The 21,411-nt window shown below is 40.7% G+C and overlaps 1 protein-coding gene across 2 annotated transcripts in view; it reads left to right on the forward strand.

The window, feature by feature from the left end:
* The window catches only part of tox (thymocyte selection-associated high mobility group box), a 40,334-nt gene that overhangs the window by 9,901 nt on the left and 9,022 nt on the right, over positions 1 to 21,411 (forward strand). The window contains exons 2-5 of one of the 2 annotated variants that reach the window (XM_072363638.1): positions 3,132 to 3,203; positions 6,180 to 6,245; positions 10,093 to 10,203; positions 14,227 to 14,511. In XM_072363638.1, the coding sequence (XP_072219739.1) occupies positions 3,132 to 3,203; positions 6,180 to 6,245; positions 10,093 to 10,203; positions 14,227 to 14,511 (534 nt within the window). The remainder of the gene's footprint in view (positions 1 to 3,131; positions 3,204 to 6,179; positions 6,246 to 10,092; positions 10,204 to 14,226; positions 14,512 to 21,411) is intronic. The other variant, XM_072363639.1, reaches the window with a different exon arrangement.

Below are 21,411 nucleotides of genomic sequence, written 5' to 3' on the forward strand. Positions count from 1 at the left end.
TATAATAATTTATATGGCTCCTTCCCTGATCAGCATTGACTGGAACATCACACCTGGGAGCAGATGGTCATTTTCAAAGATGGTGCTGGGGCAAATTAGCCTAATTACGTTGGAAAGTCAGAATTTTGTCCACCATAGCCTGTAAGATAAAACTCATGTCATTCTGCCATGTTCTAGTCGCTTACTTGAATGTCCCCGTATTGTTTTGTGTTTTTGCCAGTTGATTTGGCTAAACAAAAAGGAAAGATTTTCTTTTTCATAACTCTGGTAACACGTGGTTGAATGTGTCGATGACTGTTTTGCTTCTTGGATTTGTCTGTACTCTGCTTAGATGATTGCAGCGCAGAAAAAAAATTCAATTGAAATGTTTTCTTTGGAACAGTACTGTTGAAATATGTACCACTGAGTCAATATGTAGTCTTACAAAATGATCAGACGGCTGTTTTAAGAGTGTTTACCCACACACATACAATCTAGATTTACGGTCAGAGTGAAACATTTAGCCAATAAACCTTTGTTTATATTGTTGTCAGGGTGACAGAGATAAGACGGATAAACAGTTGCTGAGCTGAACTATCACAGCTGCGAAAATCTCACTTTTCTACGCACACACATAAACAAAGCGTAAGTCGTTCCTTCTTTCTCCGTCTGACTGTGCGCACTTTAAAGTTGTTGCTGTGTGGAGCTGAAATTCATTCAGTCCAGTCCAAGCAAACAGCTGCACCACCCTTTTACTGGGCTAAAAGTTGGCTACAATGTATTTTTGACAGATTTGTGGAGGTGCAACTTTCTCAGCTCTTGATGTAAGCTTTATCTGAACAGGAAGTCAAACACAACACTGCAAACATTCAGACTGCGTGACATTTTCTTACTGTTTTGTGTTTTAGCCATCCATGGAACACCTGCATGTACTTGTTTTGTCTTCTTTTTAAGCCTGTGCCCGTCGTGTCAGGCTCTAAAATGCTTTTAATCAGACGTTTTCACTCTTATTGATTTGATTCAATAGTACCAATCCCCCAAAAATATTTTTGCAGCATAAAGAAACCAACAGCTACTCGTCATTTGTCATTTTAAAAAGAAAAAAGAAGTCATTACTACAACTTTATTACCTTACCTTGCATTTCAGATTGCATCACTCGATATAAAATGAGTAAATCTACAGATTTACGTGAACCTTTTGTAAAATGCATTTTTAAAAGCATCTATGAATCTCTTCAATTTAGTTGAACCAGATGACAGTCCAGTCTCTGGAAAATGGAGTTAAAATCACACTCCTCCCATTTTCATCCTCTGAACTCACTCCGCCTCACTCTCTCCCAACATTACCTCACCCTCTACCTCTTTCTCCATCCCTCATTCGCTGCACATTCAGTTTCTCAGCCTCTACCTCTTTTTCTCTCACTCCTCTCCTTTTTTTTTTCCTTCATACGCTGTATTCCTCTCCTTTCCTTTGTCCTTGTCTGTCATCCTAATAGTCTCTCTCCCCCTCTTTCTCCCCCTTCCTCCGACCCTGACCCACTTAGCTGGCTGCTTGTTATTCAAACCTTTGCTTTACCCACACAAATACAGACATGCACACACAGAAATGGAGAGGGAGCAGCAGAGATGAGAGAGACAGAGAAACATAGGCATGAGGAGGGGAGAGAGAGTAAGAGTCATTGCAATATTTTTTTAGTCCTTAGTGAAAGGTTTAAGATACACACTCGCAGCTTTTGTGACACCAAACAAACAGTCAATGTAAAAATGTGTGATTTCTGTCTTAGCAGCAAATAACAACAACCAAAGCAATACTTACTCACAGAAAAGCTCAGCCTCACGCCGGGTTTTCTTAGCTTAGCTGCAGTTATGTTCTTAGCTGTATGTTTCCTAACAGTTCATTCAAAGTAAAGTAAATGAACCACAGTCGTCCTAAAAAACGAAACACAAGCTCCCACCTGGCTTGTGTGACTTTAAAGAAGCGTAGATGCTCAAACATCTGTATATGTGACAGAAAATAGGGCAGTGGGGTTTTATTAATGGCAGAGCATTGGTTTGGAAGGGGCTGCGCTGCACAAATGTCACCCAAAGATAATAACAGGGTATTAAACAGGTGTGCGCTTGCACGTCTGTTGCACCAATTTGTCCAATTTGTTGGAGAAATGTCAGTGGCTAGCCTGCTAATTGCTCTCCTACTGGACTGCTATCTCATGCAATGTTTATCCAGTATGAAACAGCACTTTGCATGGTGATAATTCCTTTTGTTTAAAGTGAGGCAGCTGTGCCAGTTTTGTACCGCAGTTCAACTTTAATTCTGAATAGTAAAAAAAAAACAGGTGTAAAAATGCATGGAATTTGTTTTGGTGTAAAAAGTTGAGGTGGAACTTTAAGGATAAAAATCTGAAAGCGTAGTGGAGCGTTAACATGTAGCTGAATGTGTTTTCTACCTGTTTTAATCCTGGTGACGGGTGGCAGTCCGGTGACCTATGCTCGTCCCATCTTACAGTTAAAATGAAAAGAGCTTTTGGATGCTGATGGAAAATCTCCGTCAAGATCTTTTTTTTTTCATCCTTTCGCTACTTGAAGTGTTTCCTGTGTTGCGAACCAGTGATAACTCATCTCATTATTATCAGGAAAAAGTGCTACATTTCTGTCAAATTGAGTAACTTTTAAGACAGTTTTGGTTGAAAGTGCATCATTTCCAATCCCTGACAGACACAGCGATGCAGCTCTGTCTGCCTTTCCTCTGAGTTAATGAAGAGCGTAATAGGTTCCACTCTGACTCTCACACTGAGCGCCTCCTGAAAAGAAATCATCACCATTTCTCTCCACTGGCTTTTTTTTCCTGTGCCCTCATTCTTTCTCATCTGCTCTCCTCTCACGGTACTTATTGTAGGTTGAGAGCTATATTTGTCCGTTGGCTAGCGGGAGCACATTAGCTACTTAGTTTACCCACCACAGAATGATTCTAATTGCACCCTGATCAAATAAACTGCATGTATGTTTTCTATGTGATGTTTGACATTTGTAGGATTTACAGTCATTAGTCATCAGTATCCAGTGATTAGCTCCGCTGTTTCTGTTGTGCCATGCAAATAAATGTGGACAGTGTGTTGATAATAGTTGTAATTTCTCCTCTGTCTTTCAAACTGAAGTGTTTTCAGAACAAGCCTCCCCACCACCACCATCAGAGCTTCGAGCATCCTCGTCACTATCACCAGACTCAGGTTAGGCTTATCTCAAAAAGTGCAGCTATTTCAGACTGACTTTCAGATAGTCTGAGTCGATGCTTATTTTTTGAGGGATGAACACATGTGTATTACTCTCACATATAGTTAATGAGCTGTCATTAGCCTGAGTAATGTTATTTCCCCTTCATCTGCCTCTAATCTGCCCTGTTCTGCTTTTCCTTTTGGCATTTGCCTTCTGCTAAATCCACAAACAAGATTTATCTCACTTGGTGATATAATTGAATTACTGCCATTATGTGTTGAGTTCAAAGTTTTTCCCTAACTCACAAGTGTGTGAAATGACTTCGATATACAGCATCAGTGAATTATTATTATGTTATAAAACTTATCTTAAGTTTCTGAAGAGATAAGATTAGGCCTATATCAGTATATGCAGTCATATGGCGTATAGGGGAAACGCTGGCATCAGGCTGAAGTTAAACAATAGATCAAAGCCCGTGGAGCTGGTTCAGGGAAGAGTCGGGGCAACTGGTTGAGCTGGTGTGAAGGAAGTTACAAAGCACATAGTTTTATGAGCTACTAACTTAAATAGATGCTCATCCACAAGCAGCCTTTGTGAAGCTGGCAGCGTTTCCTGCTGAGTGTGGTTTGTACTGCACACTGCAACGAGAAATATGTAAATACCAAGCAGGATATCATTATAAACATTTTAAAGTGCTGTCACGAGGGCTTTTCTGTCTGTGAACTATTGCTCAAGCCAAATATTATGATAATATTCAACATAATAGCCCTCAGATATAAGCAGCCGTCTATTGGGAGAGATTATTATCGTAGACTCATGTGTAAATAAGATTAATTGTGATTACGTGATATTATCTAGCATGTCATGTTGCTACAGTAGCCTAGAAGGAACAAACCTCAGACCAAAGCGGGCGATGTAATGTTTTCTGCAACCACCTTGGAAAAGACGAGTGAGACCTGTGGTTACAGTTTGCAGTTGATACCTTTAGATGTCAGTCAACCGTTTGTTTCTCGAGTGTCAGAAAACAGAGACAGCTTTGCAGTCCAAATCCTCAAAGATTTGACTTTTATACAATTATTAAGTTGACTCTTTAATAGTCATACTGCACCTTACAATGAAAATACATGTAAAAAATGATGTTTTGGTGCTTTGTCTCAGTTAGTTGATTGTTTAAACTGAACTACTGCTAATTAAAAATTAAAAATTAAAAGCTGAAACAGCACATAAACAGTATGTTTGGGGGAAAAAAGTGTCCTCTGTAAAAGAGTCCACTGTGCCACAAGATGCTAAAAGACAGCCCTCTGTCCATTACAACTCTGTATTTTGGCTTTCTGTTGACTCTGTAAACCTACACCTCATTTGCATAATACCCAACAGCTGGCAAATGGATCAGGCAGCTACACCTGTCTGTCCACCTGTGTGTACGTGTGTGTGTGTGTGTGTGTGTGTGTGTGTGTGTGTGTGTGCGCTAGTGTACACAAGACAGTGCTTTACTTCCACCCACCTGTTCAAATGTTCCTCTTGTGTTTGTCAACTGAGACAATGATTATGTTCTTGGGATACCATGAATTATTTGAATATGGCTTATAGATGCAAATATGCTCTTGTTTTTTTTCCCTTTCCTTGCGTGGGCTGAAGGGTTTGATGACTAATAGTAACTGAAGGCCATATTGCTGTTTAGATTGAAGCACATCTTCTCGCATTCGGTACCATTTAAGCGAGTGACTAATGACAACTATACATAGAAGTTTTGATGATTCACTTTTTCTAATGACTGTTCACATTTATCAGATAATGAAACTAAATATTTGCTGATTACAGCTTAGAGATGGGAACAATTGCTGGCTTGTTGTCTCCTTTTTTTAATACTATTGTTTCTTTGACCTTTTCCGTTACAGTTTAAGCTTTTTTGTCCTTCTTTAGGAAAAAGCACTTTGTCTTTGTCAGCTCTGTCTAAACCATGGGCAAATGTGCTGTACATATTGACGTGATATTAGGAGAACATGCAATATGTGACACCTTGGTTGAATATTGCAGACTTGCAATATATAGATAAATACTTAATACAAAACTTCCTCTAAGTTGAATGAAGTCCTCATTAATCCGTCAGTGTTAGCCTACCATTTGACATCATTAATTTTAAGTCCAAGCAGTCTTTTGTGATGTATATATAGTGCTCGCTGATATGGGGAAGATGGTAAATTTTCATTATAATAGCAGCCCTAACACACCAGACCGAACAGGACTTGCTATCAGCAGCAAAGTTTCTGGTGTTGTCGCAGCTGAAACTCTCATAATGAGAAGGCAACTCCAGCCTCATTTCATCTATTGTTGCAACTAAAGCGTCACCAGTTCTTTTTAGGTCTGTGCTAACCCGCAACAGTTAAAAGTACTTTGAAGTGATGTCAGTGAAAATATAATGGTGCATTGTACGTCAGAAACATTATAGTTGACTAAAGTGTGCTTGTTGGCCTTAATATGATGCAACAGTGGGGAAAAAAGTTGGGAGAACATGCACACAGAGCCAGGAACCCTCTTGCTGTGAGGCGACGGTGCTAACCACTACACCACCGTGCCGCCCTGCTCTCATACAAACAACTTATAGTTTGTGTTATGTGGTAACAGCGAGTTATGTAACCGTCGACTACTTGCAACATAACAATCAAAGATGTAAGCACACATGGTGTAGGTGTAATATGGGAAAAATGTGTGAATGATACACACCTAACTGGATGTACGACTCAGTAAGGGAGCATCCTTTGGTGATGAATATATAAATACCATCATCTATAGACAGAATATAAGCTCATCCAAGCCTCTGTGTGACTATAAGGGCTTTTCATTTTAAAGGAAGAGAGCAGATTGAGTATGGGTTGGCTGCTTTCCACTTATCTGCTACCTCCATCTCCAGTCATGACTGGCTGTTCTGTGTTTGCTATGTTTGATTTTAGTTTGTTGACATTGTTGCTCTTGCTTTTTGTTCTCTCCAGCTGGATGGGGACACCATGTTCCTGGGTATGCCAGAAGCAGGCCTTGACTTCGCCTCGGCCAATCAGGTCAGTGTTTATCATTTAGTGTGTGCGAGACCAAGAAAGTGTTTCCCCTGCAAAGCTGTCTCTCTCTGACATTTTGTAGTTTCAAATTGTATTGAGCTATTATTACTTGTAAGAGTGATTTCACAGTCACTTAAGTGCATAAAGCTGAAAATAAAGGTGACAATGCACAGCTTAGGCGAGTAACATCTTTTAATTATCTTCTCTCCTGAAATTTAAAATCCACGTTTGTGACAAGGCTGAAGATTGTAGGTCATTTTGTGGTGATGTCGCAGCACACATTACTTTACAACATGTGGTTACTCGTCTTTATATAGTCTTTGTGTGAAACAAGCTAAATATGTGGTAGATGTACACAAAACAAACCTAATAAAGTTTGAAGGAGCCAAAAGACATAAAGAGTGTACGCTGTAGTTTAGTTTGTTCAAAAGTAATGAAAGAAGGAATGGGAGTTTTTCCAGAATTGGTTTGGATTTAAGTTTTTTTTTAGGTGGGGCGCTGGAAAAAAATGAATCAATGAAACAAGAGAAACAAACCATGTCTTTCACCTGTGAGTAGACATGATGGATAGGATTGCTAAGGCCATAAAAAACTGTCTGATAGTACTATCATGAATATTATAGGCTTCGATGTGTTCGGCAGTAGGGAGTGCTGTTTATTAAATCTGCTTGAATTTCGTAAATTTCACATCAAGAGCCCCTCAGACAGCCACTGAAGAGCTGAACTGTGCACTGTAATGCATCAGTTGAGCGGAGGAAAGGCTTATGCTCCGATGGGAGGAGTGATATTATTTCACATCATGTTGTTGTTGTTGCCTTCTTTAAAATCATTTGATCGTGCTCCACTGTCTTTGAGCTCACCTTTCGCTATTTTAGTCTGATTTCCAGTTACATGGAAAAGAAACGTCCTCCTTATCCCGTTCAAACGTGCAAATCAATATCCCCGTCTTCTCTCAGATGCATCTGAAGCATTACAATGTGTTTCTATCTGTGAGCTCCCTCGTCGCTTTCACTAAAGGAGAGTTGCCGCAGTACACTGTGCGATTATTAAGCAACACAATGTGTGTATTGGCACGAAAATGATTAGACTTCAGGTTTGAAAAGGTCCTCCAGAAGATAATTTGACTTTTAATCAGTTCCGTGCCAAAGCTTTCTTGGCTGCCTCGTTTCAATTTATACGAGTTCAAACATTTTTTTAAAAATCTTACGTTTGTGAAGCAGTTTTAACAAAGTAACTTTAAGAATTTAGTGTTATTGATCATCAAAACAATTATTTTCTGCCTTCTTCTGGATTTGGGGTTGAGTAGACAATGTACGGTAGTGGGCTGTCGTGGAAGAAATTTGCATTAAAAACAGTTCTGATTACGTAAAGTTAGATCTATAGTAAGAAGTAGATGATGGTGTACACACAGCTGCCTGTTATGTCACTTCTGTGCTTAGCTGTTATTAGATTACTTGGCTCTGAACAGCTCTGAAGCTGCGCTATGCAGCAGACACGGATTTCATCGGGCTATGGATCTAACTGCATTCAGAATGCAGTTTCTTGGGGGCAGGCATTAGAGCACAAGATGTGTGTTTGTTAGCACAGAATTACCTCAACACCAAGGAAAGCCCACATTAATAAGAAGCACTACTACATTATTCATAAAGTACCATATAGAGAATATTGTGTGGCATAGAACTGAATGATTTGATGTTTTATTCATAGTGTTGTTCTGTATGAAGATGGGGAGTGGTGAGTGGAATAAGAATTTATAGCTTTATTATTGAAGTACCATTGCTCCCATAAAGTCAGAGGTTGTTGTGATGAATGGGATCAATTTCAGACCAGCCTGACCCTCATCCTTGTCATTTTCTGAGTTGTTAATGGATTAGTAGTAACGGTGTTACATCTGTAAGGGTGTAGACACAGGGAGGGGGCAAGCGCTACTGTGAAAGAAAGGAAAAACTCAGTGGAGCAATATCTGTGTAGATTTACAGTTTCCAAGCCAGTACACTACAGTAAAGCAGGATGTTTCTATAAGTTCAGCTTTGGACTGCTCTGACTGCGCCTTCATTGAAAGACAATGTAACACTCCAGTAAAAACATTGAAATACTGTTAAATATGTTTTTCATATGGTAACAGAGATTTTGTCTCTTTCAAGCCAGTGGCTGACAAATCAAAAAGAATTCTGCTTTCTGCACTTGAGGTCGTGTTGTTAACCTTTACTGTAAGATAACAGTTTACAGTGTTATCAGTCTTAATCTGGGCTGAACTCAAAGGGTTTTATGTTCGCAACATGGAAAACTCTTTTTGTTTTGTTTTTTTTTGTTTGATAGAATGTCCTCGACAGCATAAAAAAGGAAAGACATGTTGATGGCCTGGATTAAATCTCAACAGAGCTTTCATTTGAACTGAATGTTACTGTTAGTGTGTAACATGCTGATGGTTTAGCAGGTAAAATGTAGATAGTGTTCACCATCTTAGTTGAACTAGTTGTCATGGTAACATTTGCTACTTTGACCTTTAAACTCAGCCAGTCCACCTATCGTCCCTCTCACCCGCTGCAGTCAACGTCACACCTCAGTTCACCTTTTTGTCAATGCGGCAACTTTTCAGACTGCTGTTTCTCTCGCCGCTATTTCACAAAGGTGCCAGTGGACACATTTAGCAACTTTTTCGACAGATAGTGTGCAGCTCTGCCTGGTAAGAGTTCAGTCTTGCTCTCCTGCACCACTCTGCCTCTCGTCGGTGGCAAAATAGAGCAAACTGCAGCACCCGTGAGCGCGCCGACTGCACATGTGCAGCACTGTTCTTGTTTTGATTGTTACCCAGATGGAGACTGTGCAGGAAAAATATACGTCCTGTCGCTTCTACCTTTCTCTCTGACTGGTCAAAATGCATATCAATGTAGTCTAAATTCACGACCGTTTTCTTTCCCTGATGTAAATTATTTTTCTGAGGTTACGAAATCAGGTTCCCAAATAATGCACGCCTTTCACTGTATCAAAAAAGCTTTCAGGCAGCCTTAAATTCGATGGCTGTAACAGCTCGAATCTGCCACATGTGTTTTTCACTCACAAATCGCAGGTTCTGCTTCTTTTTTTTTTTTGACCACATTGTAATTAGTCTATCTATAAAGTTAGAAGTGGACACAGTTCAGGGAGCCGAGAAGCCGGTTTGGATGCCTGTCTTTCAGAAGCAAAACAGTGTCCTTTAATTACTGCCTAACATCAGTATGATATCTGCAGATTTATAGTGCTGCTTATAGGTTTGGGTAAATCCTAAGTTATGACTAGTAGATTCTAAGTTATGACTGCACAGAAATGAATAAGTGCAGCTTTGTGGTGTTTAAAAAAAGAGCATAGGGATCTTCACACTTCCTCATTAATCATAGCCAACCTGACTATTCTGTTTGTGAGACTGTGTCAATGAAGTTTTTATGTGTTTCTCTTCCTTCACTGCAGCTGTGCAGCACTCTGTGTAACCTTTTCTTATCAGGGATTAGCTGTGAAGGAAACGAACAAGCAATTTATTTACAGCCCCTCCCTGTCTGTCCAAAAAGCACCTTGACTCTCTTTTATTTCTCTCTCTTTCTCTCTGTTGCACCAGCCCAGTTGAAGCTGTTCATTGGTTTCAATTTAAATTGCAATATTGGACAAACATAAAGATAAAAGCCGCTTCTGACCTGATTGTAGGAGACTTGAGTCGTACCCCAGGGTGAGCTCTGCACAGAGAATCTCTCTCTATCTCTCCCTTCCTCTTGTTTTGTCCTTGCTCCTCTTCATGGCCTTTGTGTTTGACCTCTGACCTCCTCCTGGCCTCTGGACCCATTTCAATCTTTGTTTGTCTTTGTGATTCTTCCCACAGTTTCGTGTGCCACAGCCCCCTCACCCACTCAGCAAGGTGACGCCACCCAACCCACACTCACAGCACTGGAGGAGGGAGGCACACATGGCCGACATACATCGCCTACCCTGGGTAAATGCACACACACACACACACACACTCACACACACAGTTAGGTCCTTTCAACACTGCTGTGGAGCTACACCTTTAATCAAAAACAGCACCACCTATAGGAAAAGAAAGTAGCAGCAGCAGTTTCCACCCACACATGAGGACCTGCGAAGACGCCATCTGAAAGTTAGGAAAGTACAAGCCTCAGAGGGTTTGAAGTCACATCAGCAGTTTTTATGGTCAAATCCTAGACATTTGACTTGGTTTTAAAAGAGGCTGCCGTCAATGTTCTTTTGCATTCCTGTAATAAAGTTGAAAAGTCTAATAAAAATTTGTATCTATTTTTCTGAAGATGTTCTATGTGCAGGCAAAGAAAAACCGTTTTTATTTTTAATCCAGAGAGATGCAGCTTCATCAATGCCCAGATCCATTTTTTAACAACCATCTCAGAAGGAAAACATCAGTCAGGATCAAGGAAACAACTTGAAAACGTAACTCCTGTTGCCCGCAACTGGCACAAGTGTTAAAAAACTGTAACGGCAGGTGCTTTTCCCATTGGAGACAAAATCAACAGGGTCGTAAAGTCTAGATCTGGATTTCTATGTTGCTTTGCCACGTTGCTGCTGGTGTAATGCTCCATGCCCAAAAGGAAGATGGTGCAGGTAGATGATTATTTAACTCGCCTTATATAGCTTCCCCTGGTCGAGTTTCTGGGAGCGTTGAAGGAGCATTTAAAAGCTCATTTCTCCTGCAGTTATTATGGGAACCTGTGATTTGCATGGTGCCGGGTCTGAACAGTGGAGACCGGACCACAAATCCCTCAAATCATCCGAGTTCAGTGCTGCTCGATCGCAGCAGCACTTCACCTCGTGAAAAATGAAAATCTTTGAACGTCTCTCATAAATGCCATTTGCTTTATTGCGTCTGCATGGAAAATCAGGCCTTCAATCATATGAAAGAGGTTTGTTGTTTATTATCAGAAGCTTGACCTTCACCTCGGGTTTTTCTCTCGGGGTTCATGTACACAACAAATCAAAGAGCCTAACTGTCCTCAGTTTAGTGCTTGTTACGTTTTATTTTAGGAGTTTAGTGAAGTTCAAAACATCACCAGGACGTTTGTCTTAAGTGCCTACACCGATCTGTCTAATGCTGTTTGGAAAATTAGATTTGATAATTAGTTTGAAATGGTCGAAGGTAATGACATTCACTCTCATATCTGCACTCACATTTGTGTCCACATAATTAAGATGACAACTGTGAAATTACCTGTAGTGTTTTTATGTTCTGCCCGCTGTCTATGTCTCTTTGTTTCTCAAACAAGAAGATGGCACACGGTGTTAGTGATCAGGCAGAGGACAAGTGTCAACCAAGCGCACCCTCAACTTTCAGTCCAACAGCTTCTGTCATAAAAGCTCCCCTCAGATCGTGGTCGTCATGGTTGTCTCCTCTTGTCTCAGGTTTTGCAAAGATGAGACAAATGAGCCCACTGACTTATGGTAAAACATCATTTCTTGCCACTCTCGTGGGGGCGGTAGGTCCGTGCTGAGGTGTGAGGGCTTCTGTTTGTACGTAAGCTCTTTGGAAAGTAAGAAAGACGGAAAAAAAACCAAAAAGAAAAAAACGATTTTATTTTCATTGATTCAGTGCGTTGGTGTCAGAACTGCTGAGCTCGCTGTTACACTTCAGCTAGCTCAACCGCACCCGAAAGTAAACAGATTTCAGTAGTTATAGAGGCGACTGACCGCGTGAGGTGAATATGGCACAGTTGAGGAAATGAGATGTTGGGAGCTCTTAAAGAATTAATCCGAAATGTTTTAACTTCACACACCTGAAAAACAAGCACTTGTTTGGTTTAGTTTCTGGTTCTTGTGGTTTGCAGAGGATCACGAGCCGGGACTCGATGAGGCCGCGCGAAAGTTCCTCCTGTCAAAATGTTGCTTTAGAGAAAGCATTTTAGAACTTAAAATGAAGATATCCACAACTGGTGGATGTGGTTACTATTGATTACTGTAGTAGATAAAGACTTTTAGTGAAATATAATGAAACATTATTATATACTTAAATAGAGATTTCAAATGCAGGAATTATAAATGCTACTTTTGACATGATTCATCAACCGCTGCAGAAAGTTTATCACCCTCATTTCATGAAAAGCTGCTCATTGCATGTCATATTGCTGATATCTTTGTGTGCTTTTTGGTATTGTATGAAATGAACATGGAGGTGCGAGAAATGCATTTGTAATGCGAACACAACGTGTGTGAAAGACTTAATCCTGACTACATTAGTCTTTCTAGAAGCTCCCAGTGCACAAGGAACAGGCTATTGTACTCACATGAATGGAAGAGCAGAGAGAGAGAGCAAGAAAGAAGGAAAAAAAACCACAGTAATTTATGCAGAAGTTGAAGAAATGATAGAGCAAGAGAGGGAGGGAGGGAGAGTGAGAGGTAGACAGAAAACAGACAGGCGGTGTAATTTATGCAGAGCTCTGAGCTCCATCGGGACAGTGTGTGGAGGACCATGTAGAAAAACCCTGTTGGACTGGTTGAGGCCCGAGAAACAGTGTTGTTCGATATGATGTCGACAACCAGGCTCAGAAACACATGCCTTTTGCTGCTTTACAGTAATTAAGTGGCTTATTAAACAAGGGTATTAAAACTGAAACATGCTCCACTCCTCTTCCTATTCATTCCAAAGATATCTGTAACCCCTATGATTGATCACAGATTTTAATATCTAATATCCTACCCAACCACGAAGAGAAGTAGCTCACTTATTTCTCAATCTCAGTCGGTAAACTACAGAAGCAGACAAGCTGTGCTCGCCTCCGTCGCTGTAACTACTTCATAGATCTTTCAAGGAGATGGAAAAACTGTTGCCAACTGCTGCTTATCTGATGCAGCCCTGTGATGGGCTGGGGACCTGTCCAGGGTCTACCTGCCTCCTGCGAGATGGCAGCTGCCGTGGGCCCCCGGCCCCCAGAATTGGATAAAGTGGGTATAGAAAATGGATGGATGGACATATATTTATAAAACTTAGCGCTCAGCTTGCAAGTCATGCAACTTATAAGTGAACCCTGCATGTGGGTTTGAGATAGAGCCGAAAAGAGTGAGACGCAGTGAAAGACTGAGAGATGAAAGAGAAATTGAGGATGAGATTAGGAGAGCAAGAGCGCACAAGAGGGTGGAAGGAGAAGGATGGTGAGAGATGAAGAGCAAAAGAGGACGAGATGGAGAGACTGGTGTGGCTAGCCAAGCAGAAAAGGCTGTCAGTCTCTATAAAAGATCTCCTCTGTCAGATTAGTATGAGAAGGCTTCTCTAACATTGCTTCTCCCTCTCTTTTCTCTCCCATGTTTCTCACTTCTTTCTTGCATGATTCTCTCACTCCATTTCCTTCTACGTGTCTCCCTGGCGTTTCTCTGCTCTCAGACTCTCGTATGAGACTGGCCCGGATTCTCTCTTTTTTTTTTTTTTGCATGTCAAATTAGCAGTGATGTATTTTTTGCACACAAAGATCTGCCTGCGTCTATTGTTGTTGCCAAAATGGTCTTGTACTTATAAATTGCTGTATTGTTCTGCTGCTGAATAAGAGGGTATTTGTTAACAAGACTTTCTTTCAAGACCGGGAATATCATTAGTGATAATTAGTCTGTGATAGGCGCTCAGGCTGAAGAAGAGTGACTCCATGAAAAAACCACAGAGCTGTAGTTCAGACTGGATTCAGCGCTCTGAGGTAATGGTAATGGGCAGTTTTTTTACAATCTCTCACATCTATTAACTCTGACTGTAATGTTTCATGACACTTCAGTCTCTTATAGTCCCCTATGCAATTCTTATTGATTTTCTCCAAGTTGTCATGATGCTAAAGGCAACATTGCCCATCTACCCAAGCTCGAAGTGTGACTTTGTCCCACATCAGTAAGGATTCTCTGAGGCAAACGACAATGTGTGTGTGCGTTTGGTTAGTTCATTGAAAATACTGCTAATGGAGCTACAAAGTGATGGTTTACAAGTCTTTTTTTTTGTTGTTGTTTTTGTCTTTAGTCCTACCCAGTGAGTGGTTTGAGTGATGACGATTTCAACATCCCGCCCATCACTCCCCCCACCCTGCCAGACCACATGCTGCCCCCTCACCTACCCCACGATTCTTCCTCTGGACAGTACCACCATATGGACCCCCCCTCCAGCTCTGTTCAACACCATTCCTACCAGCTGCAGGGCATGGACCTCCCCGGCATGCCTGGTCGCCAGGACGGAGCTGCTATGTTGAACCAAGACGGTGGTGCGTTCAGCCCGGACGGCGGCCCGATGACCAGCACTCTTTCTGTGGTGAGTGACTTTAAATAAGTCCCGCACTGTTTATACCTGACTGGATGCAGGGAGGATGACTCCAGCAGTGTTTACTCCTGGATATACGTGACATTAGAAAGCGTGTGCTTTTCTCTGTTAATCCCTTCCAAATGTGTACGTAAAGTGCTGCAAATGTTGTAGGTCCCGCTTACCCACACAAGTGTTTCGAAGCCTTTTACCGTCTAAGTTGAGTCATTTGTGCTTTTTGTTCTTTTTTCTTTTGAGTCTCCAAACTCCATGGACTGAAACAGAACGGTGAATTGAATCTGTTTGTGTCAAACACAGTTTACAAACTGATTCTGAGTATTTTCTGGTCAGTCCCATTGCCTCTCAGTCTGGTTGGACATTTGGTGGTCTGAGGTTTTTGCATGTCGAAGTTAATGCAGTTTGAACTTCGGATAAAACAAAAGGCGGGTGTCAATTAGTGACTTTCTTTTTGGTATTGCTGGAAATTCGAATGTCGGTGTGACTTCAGCATAAGTGAAGGAAAAAAATCTTTAAATCACAGAATATTTATTTTCTGCATTAGCAGAACTCAAGACTAAATTTTTGCTTTGGTTGCACTACCTTAAAACCTTAAAATATTCACACAGTGCCTTCAGTGCCGAGGTTACTATCCTGGCACCTCCCATGCTTGATGACAAATTTGAGACCAAAATGAGTTTTTGTCATATCCTGAGCAGCGTTTGAATGTATCATCAGTGCTTCAGTCCGCCTCTGCCTGAAGCTGAAATGCTGCGGGAGGGAGGGCACTTTGTTGGTCAGACAACTGTCCCGACAGATGATGCGTGTCAGTTGTGAATTTTGACTCCACAACAGCAAAAGCATGCTTTGGCTGCAATAGATGCTGTGCATCATGTTGCACGTTTTATCAGAAGCTGGGCCTGCCAGTCTCTCTGAAATGCACGGAGGCTGATGTTGCCTCCGGTGCTCGGCCAGAGTAACTGTTCACCACCTTATCGGGGACAGGGGAGATGAAGGATTTAACCGTCACCTCCGCTCATGGTTCTGGGATGGAGCTTTCAGAACTAGGATCAGGGATGGGAATGGACAGCACATCATTTTTCTCCACAAAAAACTCAATAATTCTCTTCATCTTAAGGTATTGATGGCAAGCATCACTTCTTTATGTTAGCAGTTAGAGGCCATGTGTCGCTCTCGAAGAGTAGCCCACGGTTTTCTAAATCGCACATCAGTTTTCATACGGGTGAAGACCCGCCCCAGTTATAGCTGCGAGTTGTGGGGGGGAAAGCACACGTAGATAGAAATGGAAAAAAGAAATTAAGAAAAAAAAAACCCAACCACACCAGCTAAGCATTAGGTGCGTCAGTGCAGTCAAGGACAAAAGTTTGTTGCACTTCTTGGACTTTTGGATGCACTCTGGTGCCCAGATTACTTTCATTTGTGGAGATTCACATGAAAATAAAGTGTTTTCATTACCTTAGAACTATCCATTTATATACAGTATATCCAGCATGTGTCATCCCGTGTTACTACAGCAACCCATACGGGACACACTAAACACCGGGTTTAAATCGGGCCTTTTCTGTTTTTCACTACCGCAGTAGTTTGAGGGTAAGCGAGGGACCTCTTTTAATCGCAGTGTGAGCTGCGAGATGTGACTACATCCTACTGACTGGACCTTTAGTTTCTATCAGAATGACTTTCTTTTCTTTGGGTTAGTGTTTCATAACCTTTTTTTTTTTCCAGCGCAGTTCATCCACTTTTTTGTGGCTTTTTCAGTCATCAAAAACAAGCTGCTTCAGTTTTGTTTCTACTTTTTAACTGAGCTAAAATGAGTTATTTTTCCAGTAACGGTGTGAGTTGCTCAGTACAGAGTCCTCCATGTGAAGTCAAAGATAAGCTCAACAGCGATGCGATTTATGTTTTATGTCCATCAAAACCGTAGACTCGGTCATATCGTTGCTGCAGTTTTGCCTGATTTCAGGTTATGAGCGCAACACTCCAATCGTTAATCATTGGGAATCATGTGACTACACAGAGACCCCCAGAAAAGCCCCCGCAGGAGTAGTTCTTCACATTAACAATGGACACATTCCTCTAAGTTAAGATTTCTGTTATTGCCTTTATTTAGTTCCAACTTTAAATATTTCGGATGATTGTCATAAATATATGTTTTTGCAGTCAAACTTCAGTGGATCTGATTTTCTGTGAAATAACATAAAGGAAGTTTACTGATAGTTCTATTTCTGGAGACACCGTACCTCTAAAGTGTTGCCAGGACATACTTTAGGACTTTCTTAATAAAGGTTTTTGCGCTGTAAAACCTTTCAGTCGTCGAGACTGTGATCTAGTTCAGTGGACACCCCCCACCGGAGAGAGGAAACGACACACTGAGCTGCGCTTTACTCAAACAACATACCTCAGGCTGGACTATCGGTTTGTTTCTTGATCAAATATGCTTTGACTCCACTTATTGAAGGTAAATTGAGAGTCTCAGCGAGTTGCCCGATTTGAACTGGCAGCCTGCGGGTATATTTTAACTGTATTCTTTTATATTTTACTCTGTGTAACTGTGTGAAATAGGATATTGCCCGGGGCAGCGTTATTTGAAGGCCAATCATAGCAGCCGGTCGATCTGACATTTGCTTCATATTCTTAAGTCTTCATTTCACAGTAAAGTGAAAATCTCGCTTTTAGCTGTGACATTCAGATGTGGCAGACTGTGTCATACAGTAAAGACATGAAAGCTAAATCTAAGACTTGTAGTTACTTCAACTGCTATAAGAAACTGGCTGTTAGGAGCGCTGCCAGAGGTTTATGTGTCAGTATCTGTAATAGATTTCTCCTGTTTTCATTAAGAATGAAACTTTCTCACCTCCCACTCTTGATCTTTCAGTCCTTCTGTCTGTTTCTTATTCTCTATATACAATGTGCCTGCTGTGATATTAAGAGTCATTTTGGGAGAAAAAAAAAAAAACACAAGAAACTCACAACCTGGCTTCATCTGAATTAGAATGACTGTTAAACAACACGGCGTAGATTTTAATTAAATTCAGATTTTCCTTCTCTTCAGGTTGGATGTGATTAACTTGTCTGCTAACAACGCACATCATTATTTCAGTGGCCTAAAGGGAAGGTCTTATTTCTCTGCCTCAGTCCTACTTTCTTCTGTCTCCCTCCTTCTCCTTACCGCACTTTTATATTTTCATACTAACATACATTTACTGCCAGACCATGAATTATCGTTGCCTAGCAACCATCCCAGGCTCAGCCTAATCGGGGTGGGTAGAAAAGGGGCCAGGAAGACTCAAGTCAAAGTGTGTGCGAGCATGTGTGTGTTATTCCGAGAGGAGCTGCACTATTCAGTTGTAGTTAATTCTGAGGTGTGGACTGCTCTTTTCTTTTTTTTTTTTTTTATTTTCTCTTGCTGCTCTCTAACTGTTGACTGAAATTATCAGTTTTTAGCATTCTGCGCTCTTCTGCTGCTCATTTTCTTGTAGTTCCAGCGTCTTTTCTTTTGATTCTCGTGTGCAGTTGGCACACAAAGCAGACGCCGTGCAGTCAGCTAACTTTCCAATAGCAGTTTGGAGGAAACTCATGCATGTTATATATAATATATATATATGTGTATGTATGTATATATGTTTTTTTTAGCTGCAATTTTTTTTATTTTACAATCACCAAGCTGTTAGATAGCTGCCATCTTATTGGCAAAAAGTGGCATGGAATCCATAATCAAATTAAACTGAAATAACCAAACTAAAATAGGATAAAACTGATTGAAACTAGAGAAGTAAAAATGCAATAACTAGCTGTAGTCTGAATAATAAGTAGAGTTTTGCGCTGGGATGCTTGCTAGTTTGAAAGTGTTCATTTAGTTTCTCCACCTCCTCGTTTGTCCCCGCAGATATTAACCACATTTTGGTCATAACTGCGCTCATTTTATAGCGCTTATTAAATCACAGTAAAGCCTGTTTAATTCTAGCGTGGTCAAAAGCTACTCAAGAAATTGTTTTCTCAAATCAAACTTTGCCAGAGGATAAAACAATAGAAAAAAAAACGTTTCAAGTTTAATTTGATCCTTTGAATAAAAGGAAAACCGTGTGGAAATATTGCACATTTGACTTCAGTCCTTTAACGATTCAGTTGTTCAGCTTTTCTCATTTGAACAATGGGCTAAAAGGTGTTTTAGAAACCCCTGAACTTACGGTGTAGTTTCACTGCTGACTCGCTCTAATGACACTGTCCATTAATGATGCTGGAAACGTGTCGTAGAGTCATTCAGGTAAACGACTTTTTTGGTTGCGTTCGCAACACGCAAATTCAGATTTTAGTTTTTTTGACTAAAAGCAAGAACGCAGTCAGGATTTCACGGCTCGACTTTTCATGCTGAAGTCAGAAGCCGCTGTGAGAACCTGAAGCCACAGTACGTAAGCAGAGCCTCCGCCCTGGCATGAGTCAGCCCTGACGCTGCCATCAGGGGTTCTCCCATCATCACAAGTTACCGTCCTCTCAGCCCCTCCAAATGGAAATAAAATCTTTCTCTGATTTTCCTCTTGTACATTTTTATTTTTGTTAAAAAAAAAAGATCATCATTCACATTCTGTCAGCATGAGTTTGTCAATTTAGAATTTATCCAATCCACACATAATGATTTTTGTTATTATGTTCCATTTGCACCATTTTTTTTTTTCAGGGAACAGGTGAAAGGTTTGATTTGATTTAATTTTATCGGTGCATCATTAGCATCTCAATCGTTTTCTAAACATTTGATAATACAGATAGCGTGTCAGAGCCGACGATTTTTGCAAGGTGGCTTTATTTGCTGTTAACTTAAATGGCATTTACTGAGGTCCCAACCCAGCCAACGGCAAACCACCGATACTATTTTTCAGCATTTCCATCCGCATTTACATAAGTCTGAAACCTCTTCCCATGTTCGACAAATGTCACCTTGTGTTCCATCTAAATACCACAGCAAAGTTCAGTGGCTGCTGCCAGTAAATAAGTTCAGGTAATATGTTCCCATGAGGGGGGCACGACACCCCAGACCACATCCACTGAGGTGAACTAAGTTAACTTTTGTTTTCCTGAGAAGTGGCCAAAATATCACCAACGACTGACTCACTTCAAGACTGAAGTGTGCGGTTCAAAGATGATCCAAAGTTCACATGTAAAACTGGGCCTTTAAGGTCAGACATGTGATGTAATGGTGTGTGTTTTGTTGACTTGTGTTCTGGTGCCCCCCCCGAATGTTTTGAACATTTGTGAGAACTTTTGTGAACTTTTTTTGGGGGCTTTCTTAGTGACTTCATGTCCCCTTTTACCTCTTCTGATTTTAATTCTAATAATTCTAGTCTCATTTCCCTTTTCATTAAATTTAATTGAATTAGATTTTTATTTCATTTCTAGCCACAGAAATATACTTTATACGGTATTCTTTCTGCCACACAACCACCTTCTTTCATCAACAGCATGTTATTATACAGTAACCCAGCTGAAATGTGATTTTTTTCTTTTATAGAAATCAGTGTCAATCCATCTTACTACAGTGTGCGTCACATGCATTCAGCTTTTTCATGAATTTACATTATAGCTCCGAGCATCATTAACTGGGCAACTCAAAGGAAGCTGCTACCACGCCGTAAATTAGCATTTAACATGACATTAAAAACTTCACCTTCAGCTATCTAGAATAAAATGACATCTTAAGCTAGATAAATTCTCCCTGAGCCACTTCAGATCAACTCTGAGTGTAAGACACTCCCATGATTCCTCACTTCTTCGTGGTGCCATCAAACTACAGTCTCATGCTGGGGTTTTGGCATTGTTGCATTCTGTGCATGTAAAACTCCCAGAGTCCATTTTTTTTGCAGCCTCCTGCTTACAGTAGCTACAGCTTATTCAAAATACACGGCACGACATCAATATGATAACATTAGCAGAATAGATGTCCCTCGTGTTCTTTGAAATTCTGATGATGTTTACGATCCAACTCAAGCATGTTGACCTTTTCTTCCATTTTCAGCCAGATTTATTCAAGATTGCCCCCATTGTTTCTTATATATTTGTTCTGAAAGACACATGATGCATTCATGACACAGGTTTAACAGTAAAAACAAAAAAAGAAAAGTGGAGCGGACCGTCTGGTCACTTTATATCCAGCAGTAAACATCTTTGTGATAAATTATCTAGGGCCTCAAGGCACAGAGAATAAACCCATGTGTATTCGTTCTGTCTGCACCTGTGGACTCGATGTCTTTTCCAGATATGTAGCCACTTCTCTGGAGTGTAGCAAATGGAGTTTAAAAAGCTCTATTGATGTACTTACACATGAGTGGGAAATGGGAATTGATGTTTTAAATGACTTCTGATCCTCTTTTCCCTCGGTGCTGTATTGCCTGTTGCCACGGTTACTATCAGATTTCATTATTAGTGAATCCTGAACCGCTGCACACTGCAAAACCTTGCCAAGCAAAGGCAGACTCTGTTTCAGGGCTAGGTCTGTTACATGAGCATGTTATGTGGCCCGGATACTCTTTCAGTCCAAAGTGGAATTTTAGATTCACTCCTGATTTGAAAGCAAACTATGAGCTGTCTCTGTAACTCTTAAAAGAGGATGTCATTTATTTTTCATGACCATTTCTTTGCAGTGGAAACAGGCCGTAAACAACACTTACATAAAGTCACTTAATGGTTGTAAACGTATGAACCTGTTAACAATTAGTTTAACACACATTATTTATCCTGGGTGTTTACGGTGACATCATGAATTTAAGCCCAGTATTCATTCTGTATTTAATGCTGGTCTCCACTATCCCCAGGGGTAAACATCATGTCTGATGTGTTGGTAGACTATGTGTTTATACATCCACTAGTCATGTCAGTCCCATCCATTAGTCCTTTTGCACTCCA

This window comes from Leuresthes tenuis, unplaced genomic scaffold (assembly GCF_036924035.1).
Source record: "Leuresthes tenuis unplaced genomic scaffold, fLeuTen1.0.hap1 SCAF_14, whole genome shotgun sequence".
In the NCBI taxonomy this organism is placed as follows: Eukaryota; Metazoa; Chordata; class Actinopteri; order Atheriniformes; family Atherinopsidae; genus Leuresthes; species Leuresthes tenuis.